At 62.4% G+C, this 18,370-nt stretch overlaps 8 protein-coding genes across 8 annotated transcripts; 4 read left to right on the plus strand and 4 right to left on the minus strand.

Moving 5' to 3' along the window:
• Positions 1–344: 344 nt before the first annotated feature.
• On the plus strand, positions 345–1,169 carry Q8F55_000385 (uncharacterized protein; the record flags this gene model as incomplete). Its single annotated transcript, XM_069349038.1, has 1 exon — positions 345–1,169. The coding sequence occupies one exon, from the start codon at positions 345–347 to the stop codon at positions 1,167–1,169; it is 825 nt and encodes a 274-aa protein (XP_069212582.1).
• Positions 1,170–2,376: 1,207 nt separating this feature from the next.
• Q8F55_000386 (mitochondrial 54S ribosomal protein uL1m) lies at positions 2,377–3,370 on the minus strand (the record flags this gene model as incomplete). The annotated part of the gene is made up of 4 exons (XM_069349039.1): positions 2,377–2,447; positions 2,493–2,607; positions 2,667–2,677; positions 2,725–3,370. The coding sequence occupies 4 exons, from the start codon at positions 3,368–3,370 to the stop codon at positions 2,377–2,379; spliced, it is 843 nt and encodes a 280-aa protein (XP_069212583.1).
• Positions 3,371–5,004: 1,634 nt separating this feature from the next.
• PYK1 (Pyruvate kinase) lies at positions 5,005–6,974 on the plus strand (the record flags this gene model as incomplete). Its single annotated transcript, XM_069349040.1, has 8 exons — positions 5,005–5,097; positions 5,146–5,227; positions 5,287–5,447; positions 5,530–6,141; positions 6,188–6,305; positions 6,356–6,713; positions 6,759–6,849; positions 6,900–6,974. The coding sequence occupies 8 exons, from the start codon at positions 5,005–5,007 to the stop codon at positions 6,972–6,974; spliced, it is 1,590 nt and encodes a 529-aa protein (XP_069212584.1).
• Positions 6,975–7,339: 365 nt separating this feature from the next.
• Positions 7,340–10,526, plus strand: Q8F55_000388 (uncharacterized protein; the record flags this gene model as incomplete). Its single annotated transcript, XM_069349041.1, has 11 exons — positions 7,340–7,494; positions 7,593–7,692; positions 7,787–7,868; positions 7,913–7,959; positions 8,009–8,562; positions 8,608–8,677; positions 8,722–9,088; positions 9,142–9,275; positions 9,312–9,363; positions 9,405–10,139; positions 10,189–10,526. The coding sequence occupies 11 exons, from the start codon at positions 7,340–7,342 to the stop codon at positions 10,524–10,526; spliced, it is 2,634 nt and encodes an 877-aa protein (XP_069212585.1).
• Positions 10,527–10,702: 176 nt separating this feature from the next.
• PJA2 (E3 ubiquitin-protein ligase Praja-2) lies at positions 10,703–11,618 on the minus strand (the record flags this gene model as incomplete). The annotated part of the gene is made up of 3 exons (XM_069349042.1): positions 10,703–10,903; positions 10,939–11,173; positions 11,377–11,618. The coding sequence occupies 3 exons, from the start codon at positions 11,616–11,618 to the stop codon at positions 10,703–10,705; spliced, it is 678 nt and encodes a 225-aa protein (XP_069212586.1).
• A 620-nt stretch (positions 11,619–12,238) lies between these two features.
• Q8F55_000390 (uncharacterized protein) lies at positions 12,239–13,641 on the minus strand (the record flags this gene model as incomplete). Its single annotated transcript, XM_069349043.1, has 3 exons — positions 12,239–12,349; positions 12,401–12,944; positions 12,998–13,641. 3 exons carry the CDS (start codon positions 13,639–13,641, stop codon positions 12,239–12,241), a joined length of 1,299 nt encoding a protein of 432 aa, XP_069212587.1.
• A 503-nt stretch (positions 13,642–14,144) lies between these two features.
• Positions 14,145–15,094, plus strand: ade5 (Bifunctional purine biosynthetic protein ADE5,7; the record flags this gene model as incomplete). Its single annotated transcript, XM_069349044.1, has 2 exons — positions 14,145–14,217; positions 14,277–15,094. The coding sequence occupies 2 exons, from the start codon at positions 14,145–14,147 to the stop codon at positions 15,092–15,094; spliced, it is 891 nt and encodes a 296-aa protein (XP_069212588.1).
• A 301-nt stretch (positions 15,095–15,395) lies between these two features.
• On the minus strand, positions 15,396–16,389 carry DRE2 (electron carrier; the record flags this gene model as incomplete). The annotated part of the gene is made up of 3 exons (XM_069349045.1): positions 15,396–15,454; positions 15,499–16,200; positions 16,254–16,389. The coding sequence occupies 3 exons, from the start codon at positions 16,387–16,389 to the stop codon at positions 15,396–15,398; spliced, it is 897 nt and encodes a 298-aa protein (XP_069212589.1).
• Between the last annotated feature and the right edge of the window lie 1,981 nt (positions 16,390–18,370).

The following is an 18,370-nucleotide window of genomic DNA, read 5'->3' on the forward strand; positions in this document are numbered from 1 at the left end:
CCGCCGCACTCTCCCACGACCGCCGCTGCCTGCTTGCTGCCTCGCCACGCGACTGATTTCGAATCGTCCCTCCCCCCCGCCTCTGCTCTCGCGCCGCCGCCCTCGACCCAGCACGCCATTGCCTCGCCGCTGCCATTGCCTCCGCCAGACTGCTTGCTGCCCCGCCGCTGGCTCCTGGGTGGCCACCTATATATCCCCCACACCCCAGCAAATTTTCTCTTTTCTTCTTCACCGACAATCGCCACGACTCGACTCATCGACTCGCCCCGTTTGTCAACAAATCACCAATCCAACACTCGCCCTCTCGCCCTCTCGCCCTAAACGCTCAACCCTCGCCTTCGACAATGTTCAAGTTTGTGAAGGCTCTGAAGGCTGGTCTTTGTGGACGCCGCCCCGCTCAGGCTCTTGCTGAGAAGGTGGTGCGCGAAACGAAGGCCACCGTCACCGCTCAGATCTTCCGCCCTCCCCCCGCTGCTTCAACGACTACCAAGCAGTGGGGATGGAACGAGATCGACACGCTCGGCAACTTGAAGGCCGACTTTTCCGACCTCGACAACCCGGCCTTCGACCTCGACATGTGCGACAACTTCGACAACTTCGACACCGACTTCGACAACCTCGACAACCTCGACAACGTTGGGAACGGCTACGACTCCAACGACGACTTCGGCATTTTTTATAACGACTACGGCTTCGGCTACGACACCTCGACAACCGACAACTACCCCGAGACCGACACGGACGAATCGACCTCCGGTACCTCGTCCTCCGACAACGACGACTCGACCTCCGGCACGTCGTCGACCGACACGGGCGACTCGACATCCGGCATGTCGTCCTCCGACAACTCGGGAGGATCGGAGGCCAGTGTTCCCGTGACACTGGCCAACAACATCGGCGCTGTTCGCGCAGCGTTCGATGGGTGGGGACTTGAGTTCCCGAAGCCTCAGCTGAAGATGTTCGCGCCTGAACCCGTGGACGAGTTTGAGTGCCTCTTTGTTGAGCGCTCGGCTCACTGGGAGATGGACAACATCGACAGCGGCGACGAGGGCAGCGACGAGTACGACGATCAGGTTTCGTACTCGTGCCCGATCCCAACCCAGCCACTGGATGACAACATGGTCACTCGTGACCTTGGCTTGGGTCTCTGGGGCGTCCCGTCGGTCTGAGGTCTCACATGGGGGCTCTCTGTTCTCACAAGGGGGGGCTATAATCTGGGGCGGCCGTTCGCGGCTACAAAAACCTTGGGCACGGCTGGTCCGGTCCTCGGTTTGGTCTATCGTTGGCTCTTTTTGAATTTGAAGGAGACCCGCTGGGTCTACCTTGTCTTTAGGCACACACACATTGTTGCGATCATGGGGGAGCCTTCGGGCTACAACAGTACCAATTGTTGCGATCATGGGGGAGTTGCGATCATGGGGGAGCCTTCGGGCTAGAAAACACAAGGGGGCTCATTACACAGGCAAGGGTTGCGCAAGCTCCCTGGTAATTGAAAGAGAGGCTAGGGTTGACGCCCAGAACCTTTCTCCTGTTGGAACAGTCGGCTCTCACGTAGAGTTCTTCGGAGCTCTACCAATCTGGGGGTTATGAAAAGCACGCCTGGTTTAGCAACCTCGCACGCTTGATAACTCTGGGGGAATAAAGTGCTTGGTTCGCAACCTCGCACACGGGTTAGATCTGGGGGCTCAGTGCATCTGGGGGATAAACCAAGTCGAAAGCGATGACAAAAACAAGTCGGTGAATCAACTCAAACACGCGCGTTCTGCAAGTGCTGGGACTTATGCCACACACGACACACCACTTCGTCTGATTCGACTTGGATCTGAGGGTTATTCGACCGGGGGCTAGTTGGATCTGGGGGCTGGTTGGTTCTGGGGACTGGTTGGATCCGGGGATTGGTTGGATCGGGGGGCTCAAAGCAAGTCTACGCGTGATGAGAAACAAGTCGGTGAATCAACCCAAACCGCTCGCGTTCTGCGAGCATTGGGACTCATGCTACACACGGCAAACCACTTTCTCTGACTAGACTGCGAGGAGGAGACTTGGGTGAGGCGAGCGTGGTGACTCCGTTGTAACACCTGTTGTTTGTAAAATGCCATGTACTTGTCTTTGCTCGAGCGAAAGAGACGCCCTTTGACTGACAATGAGCCCTCCAGTGCGTGTTGCAATAGCTGGAGTGGCCTGTCGGCGGCCGCGTGTTCCGCCACTGAGTTCGTTTCACGCCCATTCTAGACACCACCCTAGCGCCCTTGGACGACACCGTGTCAACTCCGTGCTCACCGTAGCAGCCCCATGAGATCTGCCCAGACGGAGCCGAGCCCGAGTTCCTCCACTCATGCATGCATAATGAGATGTGTTACTGCGCCCTGGACCGCCCTACAAAACGTCGTTGAGCTCGATGCTGGGGCCGTGGGTGGTCTCCAGACGGACGCGGAGAATGTTCGACGCTGAGCAATGTTAGCAAGGGGTGTCAAGCGTCCTGCCCGACTTACACTGGCTGATGCGGGTGTGAGCCGCCTCGGTGGTGGCAGCCTGGAACGAGACTTCCTTGACAGAGTCGACGAATGCCCGCACGTTCTCAGAGATGGAGGGTGCACCGAACGCCATCTGTGAATCGTGTCAGCGAAAAGCCCTTCCTGCTCCTCCTCCACGGCCGGCGTGCGTACCCTTGCGACAGCTGCGATGGTTAGCGTCGACCCAATGCCCAGCAAGCCTGCCACTCACGAGCCTTGATGTAGCCCCACTTGTCCGACTTCCAGTCGATGGTGCCACCGATATCGCGCACCATCTGAACGAGCTCATCTCCATCCGCAACCGTGCCACGCTTGGTCTGGGGCAGGAGACCCTTGGGTCCGAGGAAACGGGCGAGGGTCCTGGTCGCTGACTGCAGGGCGCCGGTGGTCGAGACGACCTTGGTGGGGACGACGGCTCCCGACAGGATCTTGGTGTACAGGTCCTCGGTGCCGACATAGTGAGCACCGGCCGCCTTTGCGGCCTTGCCGTCCGGCGAGGCTGGGTCGGCGAAGACGGCGATCGTGTCGGCCACTTTCCGCGCGTCGGTGGGGAGGGCGACGCGGCCGCGGAGGACGGATCCCGACTTGCTGGGCTTGGTCAAGACCTCGAGGGAGAATGCCGACGCGGGGTTGGCAATCTCGAGAGCACGCAGCACGCGGATGGCCGCGTCGACCGGCAGCGCATCGGGGTTGGCCTTGGCCTTGGGCTTGCTCCTGGCCTTGGTCTTCTTCTTGGCGGCGGCGGCTACTGGCGACGACGTGCTGAAGAAGCGCGATGCGGCGGTGACGGAGGAAGGTCCGGCGGTGCGGGCAGCGCCGATCGCGCGGAGGGCAGTGAGGGAGGAAGGGGTGACCATGGTTGGGAGGGGTTGGGAGGAGGCGAGATGGGCAAAGGGGTCGGGTGTGGGGTACTTCGACGTGCCGGGGGTATCCTCGAATGCGGTCGGGTTCAGCGGTGCAGCGTCGTCTCGGTCTCGCTGCTGCCGGCTTGTTGTTGTTGAGCGGAATCGACGAGGTTTCGACTTTTGATCCGACGAGCTCGCGACTTTGCTGCTCTCACTCACGGGGTCGGAGAAGTTGGAACTCGCAACGGAGGTATTTTCAAGGTGGAGGTGAGTTGGGTCGAGGAGCATTTTGATCCCGCTGCTCGAGCTGTCCTCCACGTGGCACACGTGGCACCCTCCTCCGATCACGGAGTATCGCCCGACTCCATGTGGCCGTGCTGTGTCCCTGGTCGGACCGGAGTGCACCGAGGTTGGTACGGGCGGCGGTTGTAGATGGATGGCTTAAGGGATCGAGTTATCGAAAAAGTGGGGGAGGGTTTGGTTTGGCTGGTTTGGCTGGCAGGGCTGGCTGGGCCGACTGGGCTTTTTTTGCGGCGAGCAGCTCGATTGGCGCCTGGCTGGTAAATGTTCCTGGGCGGGGGCTGCTGTGCGGCAACATGCTCAGGGTCTGTTGCGGCAAGAGCCTTGGGGATGGGTCGACTGGCCAATCACAAGGCGTACAAGGCCCGTGCACCAATGTGGAGCCTGAACTCTCGTATCAGTCGTCCTGAGCGCGCCGCTGGGCGAGCACCAGCCAGTGCAGCAGCGCAGAGCGGGGCAAGAGGTGCGCGCGCGCCCGCTCGCTCGTGCTGCTGCCTGCTCCTGCACTCACTTCGCCTTCTCGCCTGTTCGCCTGCGGCCTCGCGGCACGGGCGCGATCACCCTGGATGGAATGCATGATGCAGGTCGGTGGGCGACCGGGCGGCGCGCGCGGCGAGCAGGCAGGGCGGACGCGAGGAGGCGGCGCAAAGGGGCGGCGGCAGTTGGGTCCGCCTGGCTGGCTGGATGGCCGCCGCTTGACGCGCTACGTCGACGTTCTCTCTCCCACCCCACCCACCCACCCACCCCTCGTCACAAAATCCTGTCCACCCAAAACTTAGCCTCTCAACTCGCCTTCCCCACGCTTCCCCAATCCCAATCACTCTGCCTGTAAGCATCACGGACCGTTCAAAGCAAGGACGTTGGACGAGCTCGTACACGTCGTCCTCGCCCACAACGATAGCCCACTCCTCGTCGCTGACCACAGACACCAGGCCCCGTCGCAGTTTATCTAAACGTCACCAGTCGTTTCCCCCACCCCCCACACCCAAACGTGTGAGTACCGACACGCCCCCTCGAGATATCTTTCCATTGCCGCACGCTTGCCCTGCTCGGATTGGACAAACGTGGTTGGGGTGATTATTTCTCCCAACCCTCATGGCGTAACCCATCCTCCTTGGCAGCAACAACTTTTCCCACCTCTCTCTCTCTCTCTCTCTTCTCCTCACTCCATCACTCTCCTTCACTGTTGTGTATAGTTACCGCGCCTGGCTGCTATGGCTTCTGGACGTACCCCCCTCTCGCCTCCCTTCTCTTCCACCTCTGGCCCCCTCTCTCGCAACGCTTCCACCCTCGACCTTGCTAACGGCTTCGTCTCCCCTGTCGCGACCCGCAGCAGCTCTACAAACATGGCTTCTGGATCTGGATCCCAAATCGCTTGGCTCGCGTCGCTCTCGACCAGCTTTGACGACTTCAAGCCCGAGCAGAAGTTCCTCCGCAAGGTGAGTAACGACTGACTGACTGTTTGCCTGTCCCCCTAACACTTGCAGACCTCGATCATTGCTACCATTGGCCCCAAGACCAACAATGTCGAGACGCTTATCCAGCTCGCCGACGCCGGCATGAACATTGGTATGTGCTGACGCACGTTGCCCTTTACCCCGGGTTTCTGACACGCCCTAAACACACAGTTCGCATGAACTTCTCGCACGGCTCCTACGAGTACCACCAGTCGGTCATTGACAATGCTCGTGCCGCCGCCAAGCAGAGCCCCAACGGCCGCCCACTCGCCATTGCCCTTGACACCAAGGGCCCCGAGATCCGCACTGGTATCATGGCCAACGACACCGACGTGAGTTTTCTACCAAGGCCAACTAAGGCCTGGCGTGGCGCATACATGACGTGCGGGGCGCTGTTGCTGATGCTGTCTGTAGGTCTCTATCCCTGCCGGCCACGAGTTCTGGGTCACGACCGACAAGGCCTTCGCCGAGTCGGGCAACGCCGAGCAGATCTACATGGACTACCCCAACATTGTCAAGGTCACCTCCCCCGGCAAGCTCATCTACGTCGACGACGGTATCCTGTCGCTCGAGGTTATCGCCGTCGAGGGTGACAAGCTCCGCGTCAAGTCGCTCAACTCGGGCAACCTTTCGTCGCGCAAGGGTGTCAACCTCCCCAAGACCGATGTCGACCTTCCTGCTCTCTCGGAGAAGGACAAGGCCGACCTTGCCTTCGGTGTCCGCAACAACGTTGACATGATCTTTGCTTCGTTCATCCGCAAGGCCGATGACGTCAAGGAGATCCGCAAGGTCCTCGGCACTGAGGGCGCTGGCATCAAGATCATTGTCAAGATTGAGAACGAGCAGGGTGTCCAGAACTTCGACGAGATCCTCAAGGAGGCCGATGGTGTCATGGTTGCCCGTGGTGACCTCGGTATCGAGATCCCCGCCTCGCAGGTCTTCCTTGCTCAGAAGATGATGATTGCCAAGTGCAACGTTGCCGGCAAGCCCGTCATCTGTGCTACCCAGATGCTCGAGTCGATGACTGTAAGTTTGAGCCCTGGCTTCTTCTGCAGATCGCTGACAAGAGCAGTACAACCCCCGCCCCACTCGTGCTGAGGTTTCGGACGTCGCCAACGCCGTCCTTGACGGTGCCGACTGTGTCATGCTTTCCGGCGAGACCGCCAAGGGCAAGTACCCCTACGAGGCTGGTGAGTATCTTGTCAAACCGCGGATTGGGACGCTGCTGACAGCGCCCCAGTCTCCATGATGGCCGAGACTGCGTTCCTCGCCGAGTCCGCTATTGCCTACGGCCCTCTCTTCGACCAGCTTCGTCAGCTCGCTCCCCGTCCCACTGAGACCGCCGAGACTCTTGCCCTCGCCGCTGTCGCCGCCGCTATTGAGCAGGACGCTGGCGCCATCATTGTCCTTTCGACTTCGGGTGTCTCGGCTCGCCTGATCTCCAAGTACCGCCCCTCGTGCCCCATCATCTGTGTCACCCGCAAGGAGCAGACCGCTCGCCAGCTCCACCTCTCGCGTGGTGTCTACCCCGTTCACTACCCCGAGCCCCGTGGCGTTCCCATGGAGAAGTGGCAGATCGACGTTGACAACCGTATCCGGTGCGTTGACTACAAGCCGTGTGACCCAATCTAACCTCGCCCCAGCTTCGGTCTCAAGGTCGCTCTCCAGCTTAACATTGTCAAGCCTGAGGCTACCGTCATGGCCGTCCAGGGCTGGAAGGGTGGTCTTGGCCACGTGAGTACACCCCTCGCCTCGATACAGCGAGCAGAGCTGACGCTGTGCAGACCAACACTCTCCGCATTCTCTCGGTTCCTTCGGACCCCTCCGACCTCGAGATTGCTTACATTGACCGCGACTAAATTGCTCCCAAGTCGATGGGGGCGCGATAGAACAAACCTTGGGGCGTGGGTAGTTGATTGGTATCTCAAGGTTGCGCCGTCCGAGGGTTATGAAAGTGCCATAGATTGGTCTGTAGGGCCGCCTATGTGCAGCATAGATTTATTTCATGAAACGTCTGGCAAACAGTTGCAGGCGAGCAGGAGGAGGCAGGCCAGGAGGATATCGAGCCAAGTGCCTTATGGGTGGGGAGCTTGTTGACAAATGAGATTTGCTTCCGCCGAGTCGATACACAATCGCTGGCTGGCATGTCGCGTCTCGACACAATCATCACCTCCCACACTCGTCTCTAGCCCATCGTTTTAATCATCCAACACAATACGTCGAAATGCCGCGCAAAAGTGGGTCTCACCCTCGCGCAGCCGCAGCCAAGACCACCGTGCCCGCCGCATATCCGGGCAAGAAGGATGGCGGGATGGAAGAAGCACAGTGGAACGCGTGCAGGGACATTCTCGACGGCGTCTACAAGGCCAAGGACGGAAGGTGAGTGTCCTTTGCAGATGGGGGCGACGTGAGATTCAGCCGTCATGCTCAATTCCTATATCGATTGTGGATATCGGACGTGCGCTGACAATCGAAAGCCGCCGGATGTGTGACATCTTTCGGGAGCTCCCTGACGAGGACGAGTATGCCGACTACTACGAAACCATCCCCGAACCAGAGTGCCTGGACCAAATCTCTGTACGTCTTGACTGATTCATGACTTGGGATGGGCTGGAGAGCAGTCATCCCGGCGAGCGGCGTGGATGTGAGGACGCGACTAACCAGATCACAGACGCGTCTGGGGCAGCAAGGCTTTGCGTCTCCAGAGCTCTTCTTCAAGCAGCTGCAGCTTGTTTTCCTCAACGCCAAGCACTGTGAGCCGATGAGATAGTAGACAAGGCCTGAGCTGACAAGGCAGATAACGAAGAGAACTCGATGGTCTACAACGACGCCCAAAAGCTTGAGGTGGGCAATCTTTTGTTATCCCTCGGCGCCTTGCTGACACTCTCCCAAGGATCAGGCCAAGGAAGCATGGCGCGCCCGTGCCGCTGAGGGAATATTCGCATCTGCAGACCCAACGCAGAAGGCGGCCCGTGGCCGTAAGCCAAAGGGCGAGCGCACGTCGGCCACCCCTACTCCGGCTACGCCAGCAGCCGCGCCGCCCGTGATCCACCTCCGAGTCCCTCGCCCCGAGGCTGCAGCGCCAGCATCTGCGCCCACACCTGCTGTCCCGCCCACGCCTGCACCGACTCGCGAGACGCGTGGAGCGAGGGCGTCTTTGAGTGGCCAGGGCAAGCCTGCCGAGCCCGTGAAGCCCGCCGTACCCCCGAGCACCTCGACACTGTCCGACGCCGACACTCGCATCGTCGCCGTTGTGGACGCCAAGCTGCCCCTGTTCGAGGGACCCAAGACGGTCCTGCCAGGTGACCCCGCGCCCGGTGGCCTGCTGGGCAGTGGTTGGTGGGGCGAGTCGGCGCCAGAGTATGAGCGCAAGGCACTGGCCACCACCAGCTACAAGCAGCGAATCCGTGCTGTCGCCGAAGCTATTGCAGGATATGCCGACCCAAGGTATGTGGAGAAGGCTAAGTCGGACAGCTTGCTGACGTTTGTCAGTCGTGCCGTGCTCTCAGAGGTCTTCAACCGGGTCCCAGCGGTGACGGAGATCCCCTTCCTCCCCTCGTCGGTGAGTCGAAGACCCGCCGAGAGGTTCAGTTGCTCACTCGGCAGTCGCCCTTGTCATTCAGTGCCATCTTGTCTGCAGCCCAGGGAGGCCAGTACGCGACGCTGCGTGACTTTGACCTCGACATGGTTCGGCTGTTTGAGAAGGCCCGGCGCTGGTTCAAGCCGGGCTCAAACGAGTACGGCGCGGTCCTCACCCTCCAGCGCCTCTACAACGCGCTCACGGCTCCGTACCCACTCGAGCTCAAGGAAGCGGTACCGGGCCCCAACGCGACCCGATTCGCGTCTCTGCCCTACGGCCCTGGGAGCGCCCCCGCGGCTGAGACTGGGTATGCTGTGACTACGTCCCGCATCCCGAAGCGGGACCGACAGTTCACCGAGGAGGCCCGACACAAGGGTGTGTCGTACCGGGCCGGTGAGTTCTAGCAGCGGCGGCAGCAGCAGCCACGAGTTGCTAACATCCTATAGGCGACTACGTCCACTTGATCAACCCCGACAGTGGTGCGCGTCCGATTGTGGGCCAGATCTTCAAGACATTCGTACCCACGGTGGGCCTGGCCACACACCACGTGACCGTCTGCTGGTACTCGCGGGCTGAGGAGGTGAGGAAGCTTGCTCGTGCTTGGCTGACTTTATAGACTGTGCATCCTGCCGAGCAGGGATTCTTTGAGAACGAGGTGTTCAAGACAGGTACGTCGTCTGTGGGCGCGCACGGGAGCTGACGAAACAAGGCAACTTCTGTGACCATCCCGTGGCCGACATCATTGAAAAGGTCGCTGTCCAGCCGGTAGACAGCGCTGTGCGTGGACGCCCCATCCCTCCTGCCTTCTTCCCCGGCTGGCCTCGTTACGTCTGCCGTGCTCGCTACATCGACAAGGCGAACCTGTTCATCGCCATCAAGAACTGGAGGGTCGTCATTCCAGAGGAGATCAGGGCCAGCAATCCTGCATCTGTTGTTCCCTACGAGCGCCCCATCACGCTCACCAAGGTCAAGTCGCCATACCTGATGGGTGTGCAGGGCACAGGCTCGCTCGGCCGACCCAAGCGCCAGCCTACGCCTGCAGATGATGAGGAGGAGGAGGCTGCTGCCGCATATGGCCTGCCAACCGCTGCCTCTCGGCGTGCTGCTGAGGCACAGCAGCAGGCGCGGCAGCACGCTGTCAACCCTGCGACGCCGGCCCAGCGTGGCTACGCCCAGGCCCCTCACCCATCGCAAGCTGCTGGCCCTTCCCGCGCGCCACAGGTTCAGCAGCGAGGTGCGCCTGCCTACCCAAGCCCAGCTGCTGCCGCCCAGGCCGGTGCCAACCGGGCTGTCGCTCAGCCCGGACAACCGGGCCAGCAGTGGCAGCGCCCACCCCCCGCGGCTCAGGCGCCGGCAAGGGCTTCCCTCACCTTTGCGCTGGCCATGGGAGGGCCGCAGGTGTTGGAGCAGGTCGCTATGAAGGAGTACCTGCCGCCAGACACTGGTGAGTGGAGAGTTGTCGCGCAGTTGGAACACAAGCTGATATGACGCAGCACGCCTGTTTGAGCAGGATGCGCGGAACGCGGTTCTCTGGTTCTCGGGCACGCCTCTGCCGCAGGGTGCGATCGAGGTGCCGGCGGCGGCACCCCACTCGCTCGAGTACCTGTCGTTTTTGGCCAAGCGCAAGCGCGGTGTGTCGTCGGCTGACGCGCGCCCGAACAAGCGGTTCAACACGGAGGCTGGGCTGCTCGAGCCGGACGCGGATGCCGAGGGGAGCGAGGCCGAGGCGGACGAGGACGGCGATCTGACGCGGTTCTGGTGGGCCAAGGGGCAGACACCGGAGCAGGTGCTTGCGGGGCTGCGCGAGGTTGCACAGGGCAAGGCGGCTTAGGCGTGGCGTGTCTAGAGCAGCTTGACAATAATGCATGACGATTATGTTCTCGGTCGTGTGATCTGATCCTGCCTCGTGCTCGTTCTTGGTGAACCCTACCAGATGATACAACTACAGCTCGCTCGCTACGAGTCGGCGCTTGCTTGCTCGCTCGCTCCGCTCGCTCGCGCCTCGCACTACGAGTACATGCCGGCGTACGACTCGCGCCCGCTGTCGTCTCGTGGCGGGGACGGTGCCCTGCGGGGGCCAAAGAGGCCCTGGAACAGCGCGAGCATGTTCTCGCTGTGCCGCTGGCGCTCGATGACGGCGGCGGTAGTGCCAGGCGGGGCCGGCGCGTCGGGGTCGACGACGGCGCGGCACATGGGGCACGAGTTGTTCTGGTCGTCAGCGGGGGCCTCGCGCCGACACTCACCCGGGTGAGCCACTCGCGCGCGCAGCGGGCGCACACCACATGCTGCGCGGGGCAGGGGAGCGCGCGCAGGCCCAGCGCGTCGGGGTCGCCGAAGAAGCTCTCGCTCGCGAGCGCGTACTCCTCCTCTGTCTCGATTGAGGCCAGCGTCTGCAGGCAGACGGGGCACGCCTCGTCGGCCTGCACGGGGGCCGCGGGGCGCTTCAGGCCGGCAATAAAGGCGTCGCGCGCGCCGACGCTGCTCTTCTTGTCAGCGGCGGTCGGGGGCCGGATCGCGAAGCGGCGCAGCGAGAGCGCGTGGAGGCGGCGCGGCATGGCAAGGGGGTGCAAGGTGGTGGTGACAACGTTGTTGTTGGTTGCTTGTTGCTTTTGCTTGTGGCCTGCTTGCCGCCCGCCTCGCCGCCCGCTCGCCGCTTCGCGGCTCGCTCGCAGCTCACTCACCCCACAGGCAGCCTCGCAAACACCTCCTCGTACAGGTCTGCGTCGACCATGACACTGCCCCCGGCGTCGGCCGTCGCGTCGACCTGGGCGATAAACTCGTCGAAAGTGCCTGGCGCTGGGCGGGCGCCATAGTCGGGAGCAGGGGGAGGCGAGGGGGTGGCCGGGGTGGCACGGGCGGGCCGGCTGCGTTGGCCAGTTCCGGTTCCAGTTGCGCTCGGGGAAGACGACGACGACGACGACATTATCGTGCGGTCCGAGGGCGGGTGGGATGGTGGGAGTGAGAATGCGAAAGTGCGAAATCAATAAGCGGAGGCGTGGCGGCGACACCGAGGGGTCGACGCGCACGCGTAGGTCGAGTTGGGGCCGTGGCACCTCCCCCAGCCGATCGCGCTCGCTTCGGCTACTCCCCCTCATGCTCGCCGCTCGCTGCGCTCGCGGCTCGCGTGACTCTCAGTGCAATGACAATGCATGTGGTATGGCTACTGCAGCATGTGCCGGCCGCGCGCCCGCGCCGCCGGATGATACGTGGATGGTATGGTAGGTTGGTACAGTGCGTGCGTGCGTATGGTGGTGGGCGGTGGGCACCCCGACGGCACAAGCCCACAGCCCAGGGCATGGGTTCCAGAGGTTCGCCCGCGCACACGCAGATGCGTGGATGCGGGTCTGTCTTGGCGAGAAGCTCGAAGCTCAAAGCAAGCAGGGGCAGTGGCACATCGAGGCATGTGGGCGGCACGGCGCGACGTGGTCACGGTGGAGCCGAAGCTCCGTGGCAGGCGAGCTCGGGCTCGGCTCGCGTCGGCGCCGCCGCAGCATGCGACGGCACGGCTCACGCCTGCCTCGCCTGCCCACCCCCACCCCGCGCCTATCGCGCCTCGGCAGCGGTCCACCCCCGCCGCCCGGCTACAATCGCAGCCTGCTCAATCGTCCACACGACCGCCTTGATCCAGTTGAACAGCTCGCGCACGGCCTCGTCCTTCAGTGCGTCAGCAGGGTTTCGTTTCAGGACTTTGCATTGGCGACTCACCATGCGCTCGGGGTCCTCTGCAAGCCGCTTGCGACCTCCGCCGGGCGCCGACGAATTTTGCGGCGGCGCACGCTGCTGCTGCTGTTGCTGCTGCTGAACCGCCGTCGCCCTCGCCGCCAGCTGCGCCAGACTGCTCCCGTTGGCCGGGTACAATGACAGGTCGGCGGCAGCAGCCGCCAGCGCAGCCTCGGCACTCGGCACGTGGCGGTGCCCGCCGTGGTCATGGTGGTGATGGTGGTCGCACATGTGCCCATGGCCGCCGTCGTCGTACTCGTACTCGTCAGCGTCCGAGTCGACCTCGCCGTGGTGGTGATGATGGTGATGGTGATGGTGATGGTGTTGGTGTCCATGCGCGTCGTCGTCGTCGTCAATGTCTTCGTCGTTGTCGATCTCGGCAATGTCGCAATTGCAGTCGCCTGGCTCGTGATCACAGTCGACATAGGAATGGTCGTGAGAGCAGCAGTCGCAGCACTCCTCCTCCGTGTCGTAGTAGTAGTACTCGTCCGACTCGCTGTGCGTCGACGCAGGGTACTCGTGCGAGTGCCTGTAAAAGTCAGCAAGTCTTCTTCGAGAACCCGAACTCGGCTCCCTGCTTACCCATTCCGTCCGCACGTGCACTCGCCCAGCTCGTCTTCCACAGGCAAAGGCTCTACTCGTTCCTTGCCCTTGGCTGCTGTCGCCGCTGGTGGTGCTGCCGCTCCAACACCAGCAGCTGCGCCTCCGACGGCGGCGACGCCTTCCCGGTACCCCTTGAGCTCCTTTTGCATTCTCATGAGCTTTGCCTTTTCCCGGTCGAGCGTCAGCTTGGCCTCGAATAGCGCTGCCAAGCTTGCAGGGAGGTCGATAGGGAGCCCCTGGCCCGGTGCGCCGCCGAGGCCGACGCCTCCGCCGGCCGCGGCGACACTGAAGAGCCCGGCATCGCCCACGCCGGCCGCTGCCCCTGCGATTGCCGATAGTTGTGATGGCGTAAGCCGTGGCAGCTGCCCTAGCTGCGATAGCGCCGACGTTGACCAGCTCTGGAATGCCGACGAGAACGACGGGTCGGTCGGGTCGAGCGCCGACGCTGGCGGAAAGAGCGGCGTGGTCGCAGGGTCAAAGTACGGAGGCGAAGCTAGCGGGGCGGCGCCGCTGGCCGCCGGCGGTGAGCCCGCAGTACCCGGTGCTGGGCTGGGTGTGGTGTTGCCTCGGCGGTTGGGCTTGGGTGGCGGACGCTTGTTGGTGCGTGGCTTTGAGCGACCCATGGTCCGCTAGAGCGAGCAGCGAGCTCGGCGGTCGGTCGAGAAGCGAGCGGATCGTCTGCCGCGGTGTGCTTCCGGAAGCCAGCCTGTCAGCAAGCAGCGGCGAGCTGGGGCTCGGGTGTCAGACAGAGGGCGCGCGAGGGAGAAGAGCTCGGAGTAGCGCGCCCTGTGATGAAGCTGCTGCTGCGTGGTGGGGTCGTGGTAGGGGCTGTAGCCGGCCGTCCGCTGTCGTCGGAGTAGGTGTCGTCTTTGGTGAACGGACAACGACCGGTGTGAGATGAGAGAGGAGAGTGGGCTGGCTGGGTGGACTGACTGCCGTCGGGCGGATTAGTCGAGAGCTTATAGCAAAATTCTACACGTCATTAGTAATTTCAAGTCGACGCTTCTTATTTATGCGATAATGATAATCCGACACAAAGTTGCGCGACCGACATCGACGACTGCCGACAACAGCATCGTTTGGACAGTTGGTGTCCCCGCGCCGCTCTCCACAAGCCCAACGCACAATGCCGACCTTGACCGAGACCATCACGCCCGAGAAGCGCATCCGTCGCATCACGGTGCTCATCTCCGGCTCGGGTGAGTAGGCCAGGCCACTCCTCCCCCCACCCCCCTCGGCCCAGACTCACACCCCCCAGGCTCCAACCTGCAGGCGCTGCTCGATGCCTCGCTCTCCGAGAGGCTGCCCAACGCGCAGGTCACCTACGTCCTGTCGTCGCGCTCCAACGCGTACGGCCTGCAGCGGGCGGCCAACGCGTCCCCACCCGTCCCGACCTCGGTCTGTGCGCTCAAGACTTTTCTGAACCGCAACCCCGGGTCGTCGCGCGTCGACTACGACGCAGAGGTCGCGCGCCGCGTCCTCGAGTCGCGCCCCGACATTGTCGTCCTCGCCGGCTGGATGCACATCCTCTCCGACTCGTTCCTCGACATTCTCAACGGCACGACCCCGCCCCCCGCCGCGCCCGCCCTCCCCCCGCCCACAAAGACGGAGATTGCGGACGCCGCCGGACCCCACCACCCCGCCGCCGCCTCGCTCCACCCTCAGGACGCGGCCCTCCCAGCACCGCCCCTCAAGCAGGTGTTCCCCATCCCCTGCATCAACCTCCACCCCGCGCTGCCCGGCGCGTTTGACGGCGCCAACGCCATCGGCCGCGCGTTCGAGGCCTTCCAGAAGGACGAGATCAAGCACACTGGTGTCATGATCCACCGCGTCATCAAGGAGGTCGACCGTGGAGAGCCGCTCGTGGTCCGCAATGTCGAGATCAAGACCGAGGACAAGATCGAGGACCTCGAGCAGAGGATACACTCGATCGAGCACGAGATTATCGTCGACGGCGCCCGCCTCATCCTCGACGAGCTTGAGAAGGTGCAGCAGGTCGGCGCTGAGGTCAAGGAGGATGAGACCAAGGAGGCAAAGAAGGAGGACATCGCCGACAAGCTCGAGCGTGTGCTGTAGATAGATTTTGGGAACAACGCGGCTTCAGGCCCGTAGTGTGTGTAGAAGATGCGACCATCTCATCGTTAGCAGTTGCCCTGCCTCGTCTGCGCCGCCCTCCCCGTCCTCGCATTTGATTGTTTATAGTAACATGGCACACTACGATGCAGGTAGATTCTAATCTAGCGGTTGGTGATACACGCCGACGAGGTTTTGTTTGGGCTTTACAAGCCGAGAGATCTCAATCACTGCGGGATTGTCTCGGCTGTCTTTACAACAGAGGCTCAGATCAGAGCACACAAGATCAAGAAGAACAGGGACTTCAGAGGTCGTCGCCGATCGACAGCTGCACCTTCTCGCCTGGCTTGAAGGGAGGGAGGCCTGGGTCGGTTAGCAGAGCTCATTCGGGAAGCCAACCAACTCACCAAGGTAGGGGCAGCTGCCGCAGCGGAAAGCGTCACCGAGGTAGCAGCTTCCGCACGAGCTCGTCTTCTTGGCCTCGGCGCGGAACTCGGTGGGCCAGACACCCTCGACGCCGATGGTAGCGTTGCGGACGTGATCGGGGATGTCGTCGTCGCCCTCGAGGAAGAAGGCCCGCTGAGCCTCCTTGATGGCGGCGGACGACTGAGCCTCCTCCTCGCGCTCAATCTCGGCCAGGCCACAGGTGCAGTCCTTGCACGCGCGCCTGCGCTTGACCTTCTTGCCGTCTCCGTCGGGGATGACACACTCGGGACGCAGCTTGTCCTCGGGGGTGAGGAGCGAGCGCCCGTTGTCGGCGAGGAGGGGCGAGTCGATCGCCCAGATGGCCGCCTTGGCCGTCTTGTTGGCGCTGCGCTTCAGTCCCAGGGGGCGTGCGGCGAGCTTGACGGCAGGCGCGGCAGGGGCCGACGAGGAAGACGCAGCGGCGCCGGCAGCCGAGACGAATGCGACGACCGAGGGCGAGACCTGAGCGGGGCCGGCGGTGAAGCCGCTCTGCGTGAACGCGGCCGAGACGGTGTCGGCAGCAGCTCCCTGGGGGAGGTGGACGAACACCTCGGTCGAGGCGGGAATGCGCGCGAAGAGAGCGGTGGGCAGGGGAAGGGGCAGGACGAGGTGGATGGAGATGGGGGTGGCGGGGAAGGTGGTAGCTGGAGCGGGTCAGTCAACGTCGCCGACAAGGTGCCCAGCGGCTCAGTCTCACCATTGTCGAGGATGCGGTCGACCATCTCGTTCGAGACGTTGGCCTGGGCGGCCTTGAGCTCGCCGAGGATGCGCTGGTAGTCGTCTGCGCGGTCGAGCGAGCCGACGACGACGGCCTGCTTGGACTGGGCGGTCATTGTGGTGGGCGAGAGTGGGGGGTAGTGGGTGGGGGGAGGCAGAGTTTTGAGCCTGTTCAAGGGGTCGAGGCGAGGTGTAATGCAGATAATGCTGTTGGAGAAGGAGGTCGAGTCGAGAGAGAGGTGCTCCAAAAGTCCAAGTGCTTTGCTTCGTAACAGTGTCGCGGCCACTGGATGGGTCGTTGGTCTTGTCAGGGTAAAATACTCCTGGCGCTGAGTAAACCAGCTGGCGGTTGCAGGCGCCTCTGTCGCACAAAGCGCGCATTGTCCGCACAGTAACATCGACTCATATCCTATTACAGTCGATTAATTTCCTATTACACTCGAGTAATATCCTATTACACAATATCCTATACCTGCTCATCTGGAATCGCTCGTCATTGCCTTGCCTTCTGCTGGCCAAATTGCCGCCGCTGCCCATACGTCGTCCACTTGCGAATCTCTTCGGGGCCGAAAAGGCATTAGGCGTGTCCACCCGCTTCCGGCCTACAAAGCTGCACGCCTGCGGTGCAACCACGACTCGCCCAGAAGCCTCGCTTGTCAGCTAAGAGAAGACTGCGTCACGTCACTGTCAGTGGCCTTGGCATGGGATCATCCATGGGAACCCGCATCCGAAGTCGGCGAGGTCGTCATACTCAACCCGGCCTGTCCTCACGTGTCGAGCCCAGCGACGACCCACACAGTCGCGCGCAGTCGCGTGCAAGCCATCATGAACATTCTCGATACTGCCCAACGGATGCACCCCGCGGCCATGCTGACCATTGCGCCGCTTTTGATTCGCTGGCCGGCAGTGTCGCCGAGACAATGCGAAGCCTCGCTCTGTCAGTGCGAAGCTTCAGTCAGCGAGTCGCGTCGAAAACCGGGATGGCCAGGGTGGCAACGGCGCGCCATTCGCCATATCTCGCAATACAACTTCGGGTTCATCCGATCATTTACTGCTGCACTACAAATCCCTGCGATGGATTTATCATGGAGTGGAGCCGCCGCACACGAGCTCACCATATGTCGTCGTTCCACCTCCAAGCCCCCCCAATTGCCAGAAACATTCATAACAACGAGCGCCGAGGTGATCATCTTGCTCTTGTATCATACTTGATCCAGCCATTCTGCACCACTTCTGTCGATTGATCGGCGTCGTCGTCGACAACAACTAGTCCCAGCCCCACAACCGTACTCGGCCAGCTCCGACCACACCCCACGCTATATCCACCCCACCCAATCTCCCCACCCCACCTGACCGCAAGGCCCAGCGGCAAACAACTACATAGCCTGTGAACCCAGGTGACCTTCATAACAACGAGCCTGCAACAACCGCTCCATGTCATCTTCCTCTTGCTCGTGCAACTCCTCCTCCTCTTCAGCAGCAACAACCCCAACGTCGTCTCCCGCAATGCCCATCTCCGCCTCATTGTCAGCGCCCGCTAGCCAGCCCCGCCGCTCAGCGCAGGCCGCAGCCCTCCACCAGCGCGGTGGCACGCCACCCAGCGAACACGTCTGCCCCCAGTTCGCCGACCTCGTCTATGGCGTCTTCAATGCGTACCGCAACCGCACAACAACGCCTACCGCCTCTGATGTGACACGGCCTGCGCGCCCATGAGCGCACCACTCGCCGCCGAGGAGGCCTCTGCTCGACATCAGCGTGCCTCGTGCCTCTGTCGTCGACTCGACCGTCCAACCACCCTGGTGCCCCAACACGATCCCAATCCAAACCCCTACAGCCCATCACGACCGCCACGACCAGCAGATCGCTCCCTGCCGCACAGGCCGCCCTGCTGATCACGTTTGACCAGTCAGTCTGTCGCCCAGCCGCAGCTGCACTGGTTCGCATTCATCATCGCGACAACGTCGCCGTCCGCATACCCCCGCCAAGCTCCTCAAACCCATCCCCTCCAGCGCAAGCGCCAGCGTGCCTTGGGCTGCGTCTCGAACGCGCCCCACCACGCCCCGCTTTGTTCGCGAGCGCTCCATGCCCTCCAATCTG

The sequence above is a fragment of the Vanrija albida genome (assembly GCF_041260175.1).
Source record: "Vanrija albida strain AlHP1 chromosome Unknown contig_1, whole genome shotgun sequence".
Classification (NCBI taxonomy): Eukaryota; Fungi; Basidiomycota; class Tremellomycetes; order Trichosporonales; family Trichosporonaceae; genus Vanrija; species Vanrija albida.